The sequence below is a fragment of the Gopherus flavomarginatus genome, chromosome 24, assembly GCF_025201925.1.
Source record: "Gopherus flavomarginatus isolate rGopFla2 chromosome 24, rGopFla2.mat.asm, whole genome shotgun sequence".
NCBI lineage: Eukaryota > Metazoa > Chordata > Testudines > Testudinidae > Gopherus > Gopherus flavomarginatus.
In genome coordinates, this window is record NC_066640.1 from 7,783,015 (window position 1) to 7,789,397 (window position 6,383).

The 6,383-nt window shown below is 51.3% G+C and overlaps 1 protein-coding gene across 1 annotated transcript; it reads right to left on the minus strand.

Annotated features, from left to right (window-relative positions):
• Positions 1–4,955: 4,955 nt before the first annotated feature.
• On the minus strand, positions 4,956–6,044 carry LOC127040293 (3-galactosyl-N-acetylglucosaminide 4-alpha-L-fucosyltransferase FUT3-like). The gene is given in 1 exon segment (XM_050934274.1): positions 4,956–6,044. A coding segment is annotated over 1 exon segment (1,089 nt).
• Between the last annotated feature and the right edge of the window lie 339 nt (positions 6,045–6,383).

The following is a 6,383-nucleotide window of genomic DNA, read 5'->3' on the forward strand; positions in this document are numbered from 1 at the left end:
TGTGTTTTGCAGAGCAGTCCCTGTGCGCCAACCTCCTGCAGAAACGGTTGCCTTTGCCCCAGCTTTGCCTCCTCCTGTCGCCAGAGCACAGCCTAGGCTGGGAGGTTGAGAATCCCATCAGAGACGGGTCTGAAGTAACCCGTATGGGGCAGGATGGGTTCTACATTGAACAGCCCATGGGATCAAACTGAGCAAACTTCCAACATGCTGTCTGGCTTCCTCGATCCCGGCTAGATGGTTTGGGTTTGCAGAGACAGAATCCCAGGATTCTTGCTGGGAAAGTATTATACGTGTGGAGTGTCTGTTGTCTGGATTGCAGCATTTAAACCTTCGTTTATGGCCAATACACTCCCATGACAACCCCCACGAAAGGGCTGGACTCTAGGCCCTATTCCTCCACTGCATTCAACTCTGCCACACAAACCGACAGAATAACTCCACCCCCTGGCAGCAGTAGTCTGCCTTTACCCCCTCCGTGGGCTGGAGAGTGGCACAACACACACTTTACAGCAAGCTGCACTGTTCAGCCAGGCCTCCAAGTTTGCCAGAGTGTGCGTGTGTTTGTGTGCAAATGGAGACTTTCGAGATGCCGATTTACACACCCAGAGGCCTTTTGCTGGCACCAAGAGTTGGGAATGGGGGAACTGCAGGAGCTGCTTTGAGAGGCTGTTTGTGAAAATACAGCCCACATATCCCTGAGGGCTAGGGGGAGGTTACAGGATTTACTGCTCGCAGGGTTTTAAACTGCCTCCCCTCATGGCAGGATCTATGAAGTCCCATGAGTAGAACAGCGGAGACAGTGAGCAGCTCTTTGGTGCTCATTGGCAGGGGCCACACAGAAAAGGGTGTCAATCCTGATTTTCCCATTTCCTCCTCTGGCTCCTGCAGCCTGAGTAAATCACAAAGCTGCTTCACATCTCCTTCCACTCTGCTCAGGCTCCCCTGGCCAAGCTGCGGGGGGCGTGCTCCTCAAAACTCCCCTTTCTTTCTCCCCTGAGGCTTCCCATCAGCAAGCTGCCTTCTGGAAAGAGGCAGAGGGGACAGCACAGATTTGGGAGGTGTTCAGATGCTACTGGCTGGAAGGTTTGAATCATTTTTCAACTCAGCCACTATTTAAACTCAAGCTGTTTCCAAAGCCTCCATGCGGCTGGCAGGAATATCCCAGGAGCGACAGTGCTTAGAAAAGGTGGAGTCAGATGTTTTCAAAGCTGCGGCTTTTCTGCAGGTGCAGTTTGCTCCTGTTGTAGCCAATATTGTATCTGAGCTCCTTCCAGCCATGCAATGTCAGGGGTTCTCAACTTTTTTCTTTCTGAGTCCCCGCTCCCCCCAAATCTATGGCCCACCTGTGCCACAGTAGCTGGTTTTCTGCATATAAAAGCCAGGGCCGGCGTTAGGGGCAGGGCAGTTGCCCGGGGCCCCATGCTACAGGGGCTTCCGTGAAGCTAAGTTGCTGAGACTTTGGCTTCAGCCCAGGTGGTGGGGCTCAGTGCCCTGGGCTTTTCAGCTCCATGCAGTGGGGTGCCAGCTTTCTACCCTGGCCACTGCACGTCTAATGCTGGTCCTGCTTGGTGACCCCCTCCCTGAAATGTGTTCGCAGCCCCCAGACCTATGGTTGAGAACCACAGTGTTAAGCCATGTGACTACACACCCGCCTTGCGTGTGTTCTCCCTCCTCCTCTCGCTAGGAGAAGCAGTGCAGTGGCTTGGTTTGATCGTGTGTGTGTTGGGTGAGTTGAGGCCGTGTCTAGACTGAAACTGCTACAGCAGCATTTAGTGCAGCAACAGGAGGAGTTTGCCCATGGCTGTCATTAATCCACCTCCCCGGGAGGCAGCAGCTAGGCTGACGGAAGAATTCAGCTACCACCTAGTGCTGTCTACACAGGGTCTTAGGGGAAGTTTAACAACATTGCTCAGGGGTGGGGATTGTTCACAGCCCTGAGCGACGACACTGGGGCAATCTAATGTAGACCTGTCCAGAGACTGTGGAATGAACTCTCCTGGGAACAAGGGACCATCACAACCCTCCCCACTTTCCAGTCAATGTACAAAGCTCATTTTTTTGACCTTGCTTCTGAGCTATAAACACAGAAACTACAGGTGCATGTGCATACCAGCCCACGGAGTGCTTTGAAGAGCAGGACGGGGACTTTGAACTTGATTCAATAGGGGAAAGATTCAACCCCTGGCAGAACCAAGGTCCTGTGGCTTTTTTTTTGTTTGTTTTTTTCAAGCCCTGGGCACGTTCCGATCTGTATGTGTTACATTCAGCCATGTGGCAATGAGACACATTCTGGCCTGAACCTTTTAAAAACTCTGCTCTGTACAGTTCAAACGCTGTCAATTTACACCCTAGAGGTGACTGCAGTTCACTGCCAGGTAAGGTGGTCCCACTGTGCTGAATGCAGCTTGTCGTCACTTAATAACGAGTGTTGGTGTTAGAGTTGCAAACTTTGGCATGAAAGGTGCTTTGGGTATGTCATAGTATAATTCCCCACTCTGAACCTTAGTGTCCAAAAGATGGGGTACTAGCATGAATTCCTCTAAGCTCAATTACCAGCTTAGAACCTGTAGCGCTGCCACCAACCAGGAATTCCAGTGCCTGGTACACTCCGGTCCCCCCCAAAACCTTGCCCAGGGACCCCCAAGACCCAGTCCCTCTGGATCTTAATACAAGGAAAGTAAACCCTTTCCCCCACCGTTGCCTCTCCCAGACTTCCCCTTCCTGGGTTACCCTGGAAAATCACTGTGATTCAAACTCCTTGAATCACAAAACAGAGAGGAAAATCCACCTTCCCCGCTCCTTCTCTCTCCTCCTCCCAGACTCTCCCTGAGAGAGAAAGTAATCCTAACACAGAGAGACAATTAACCTTTCTCTCCCCCTTCCCTCCTTTCTCCCCACCAATTCCCTGGTGAATCCAGACCTAGTCCCCTAGGGTCTCACCAGAAAAAAAATCAGGTTCTTAAACAAGAAAAGCTTTTAATTAAAGAAAGAAAAAACAGTAAAAATTATCTTTGTAATGTAAGATGGAATATGTTACAGGATCTTTCAGCTATAGACTCTGGGAATACCCTCCCAGCCTAAGTATACAAGTACAAATTAAAATCCTTTCAGCACAATACAAATTTGAACTCCTTCCAGCCAAATACACATTTGCAAATAAAGAAAACAAACATAAGCCTAACTCACCTTATCTACCTAGTACTTACTATTCTGAGTACCTAAAAGCCTGTATCACAGAGATTGAAGAGAAACCTGGTTGCACGTCTGGTCACTCTCAGAACCCAGAGAGAACAACAACCAAAAACTAACAGCACACACAAAGACTTCCCTCCCTCAAGATTTGAAAGTATCCTGTCCCCTGACTGGTCCTCTGGTCAGGTGACAGCCAGGCTCACTGAACTTATTAACCCTTTACAGGCAAAAGAGACATGAAGTACTCCTGTTCTAGTAACCCTTAACTATCTGTTTATGACAGAGTAATTTGGACGTTACCCCCTGCATGGTTCTTGAGACTACGATGTTCCATCTGGGCTCCCATCCCTATTAGCCCTAAACTTAGGGTCACCTGCTGTAAAAGATGAACGCCAAGTGAGGTCGTAGATGAGCCAAAATTATTAACCTATCTCGATCTTTCTACCAGTCTATCAAGCTAATCATCCCAGGCTCTGCGCAACCAGGTGGGCAAAGACTTCCTCATCACCACCCAACGAACTTCGGGGGGGCCCAAATTATTATCAGGAGGCCAAAATATGTAAAGTTATCCAGAGTTGGGCAGTGGAACAGCCGCAGATTAGAGACTCTTTGTTCCTTAGTTAAATTATAGATCAAAGCAAAATATTGACGAATTTACCTGATTTTTTTTCTTTATTAAACTGTTAAAATCCAAATGTTCCCAGGAATCTAACCAGCCTCTGGACTTCTGACTGGGTTTTTTTGTTTAAATTGCAATATCCAGGGAACCCAACATCCCCACTTATCCCATGCCCCACCGTAACGGGAGCCCAGAACTGACCTTGATCTATCTGTCATCCGCCTGCCCCTTAATAGTTTACTCAGACCTAAAAATTGCTCAGCTTGGCATGTGGAAGCCACAATGCCCAATGTGCCCCTCATCCTTCTATTCACTCACCCATTATCTCCGCATCCAGGAGAACGAGCCAATGGGAGCTGGGGAGGGCGGTGTCTGTGGGCGAGAACCGCACGGAATCGCTTGCGCGCCTCCTCCTAGGAGCTGGACCTGCTGCTTGAAGCCTGCCTTTGCACCCTCGCTGAGCTGCTGACTGGGAGCTGCCTTAGGTAACTCTGCACCCTAATCCCCTGCCCCAGCCCTCAGTCCCCCAAACCCAGACCCCCTTCCTTCACCCAAAACCCCTCATCCCCAGCCCCATCCCAGAGCCTACACCCCCAGCTCAGACCCCTGACCCCTCCTGCACCCCAGACCCCTCATCCCATCCCAGAGCCCCCTCCCACACCCTGAATCCCTCATTCCCGGCCCCACCCTGCAGCCCTCATCCCCGCACCCCAACCCCCTGCCCCATTCCAGAGCCCCCTCCCATAACCTGAACCTCTCGTCCCCAGCTCCGTTGGGTGACGGACGTCAACAATTTTATTTAACTGGGTTGCCAGAAAAAAAGTTTGAAAACCACTGGCCTAGGCTGGCCATAATCAGAGCTTCCTGAAACTGGTGCCCTCCCCTCCCTCCCTGAAGCTGCTTTTCCTTCTGTCATCTCTTCCTTATTCTGCTTTTCATAATTTCAGATTTCTGAAGCTAGTCAGCCAAGGACTGGCAGAGGGGTGACGATGCACAGAACAGTCGTTTCCTGGTGCAAAATCTACCCAGCTTGTAACAAATGTAGGCATGTTTCTGTACAAAGCAAAATAGCAGTCTTGGCTAATTGCAACTGAACCAGCCAGAAATGATTTGTACTAAACTCAGTAAACTGAGCATGTAACTCCTAGCGGAACCACTTAGCCAAACCGGTCCTGGTCTGGTAGGTCTCTGTCATTTGCAAGGCCCGGCAGGCTTTGCAGAAGTGGATGGCCCAGGAACTTCGCTCGGACGGTTTTAGCCATGTTCGCCACTGGAAGTAGCGCTGGTAGCGCGCTGGGTCCTTGTCCAGCTCCTGGAGGTACTGGGCCAGCCCTTGAGCATTGGGAAAGTCATTGATGTGAATAAAGGCATCAGGGGGCAGATAGCGCTCATAGTTTTTTCGGGAGGGGCCACAGACAACGGGCACAGCCCCTGAGCCCAGGGCATTGTTCCAGAGTTTCTCGGTGATGTAGTCCTCATGAAGCGAGTTCTCAAAGGCTAGGTAGAACTTGTACTGGGACAGGGTGGAGAAGTGCTTGTCCCTGGGCAGAGGCATGTGATGGCTGCCGTATATATCCACGTGGAGGTATTTCTTCAGCTCTTCATAGTACTGCACCCGGCGGGAGGCTGGGTTCCAGTTACTTATCACCCAGGCCACCAGCTTGGACTTGGCTGGGATGCTGAAGTTCTGGGGCTGGCTGAGGACCTCCAGCCACCCCTAGGGGGTGAAGATATCCGAGTCCCTCCGGTATGACATGGTCAGGTTGAAGAGGTTATCCATAAAGCCCAGGTTAGGGCTGTGGCTGGGGGACTCCAGGTTGAACCAGATCCAGTGCTGGGAAGGGGGCCGTGGGCCCTGGGGCAGTTTCCTTGGGCTGGAGCACACATCCTTGTGACGCACAATCACCGCATTGGCCTTGTGGTACCAGCTGCGGTTGGCCGTGATGTGACAGTCCCGGATGCCAAAGAGCTCCGAGCATTTCTGCAGAGCAACAGGGTGCCCAAAGGGCCAGGTCCATAGCAGGATGATCAGTTCCGAACCAGCCTGCGGTGCTGTTGGGCTGTTTCCAGGCTGGGTTGTGAGTGCAGAGGGATTGCCAGCCCGGGGCTCTGGGCCTTGGTTCCTAGAGGGCTGAAGGTATGCAAACAAACAGAGGGCGAGTATGAATTGGGAGAGAATAAAGAGGAGGAGGTTCTTGCAGGCTGGGCTTTTCGTCTGCTCGCTGCTCTGCATTGCTGGCCTGGGAATGCAGGAGACACCAATGACGGAGGGATTAGTGATTAGTGAAAACTAAACACGATGGGGACGAGGGGAACAGAGCAATGCCAGGAACTGGCACCGCTTGTTAGAAAGTGGTCACAGATCTGAAGCCCAAAGGAGGCAACACGAAGCAAAACCACTTGCAGACTCACAGCCAAGGGCAGACCAGCTCTTTGGTGGCCTACCTCCCAAACCTGCCCCTGCTGAAATAACCTCATTTCGGTATGATGTTGCCCTTGTGGCTGGGAATTACTCAGAGCAAACTGAAAGAGCTAGTCCTTTCCAACCCCTTAGACCTCTTCTACACTGGCT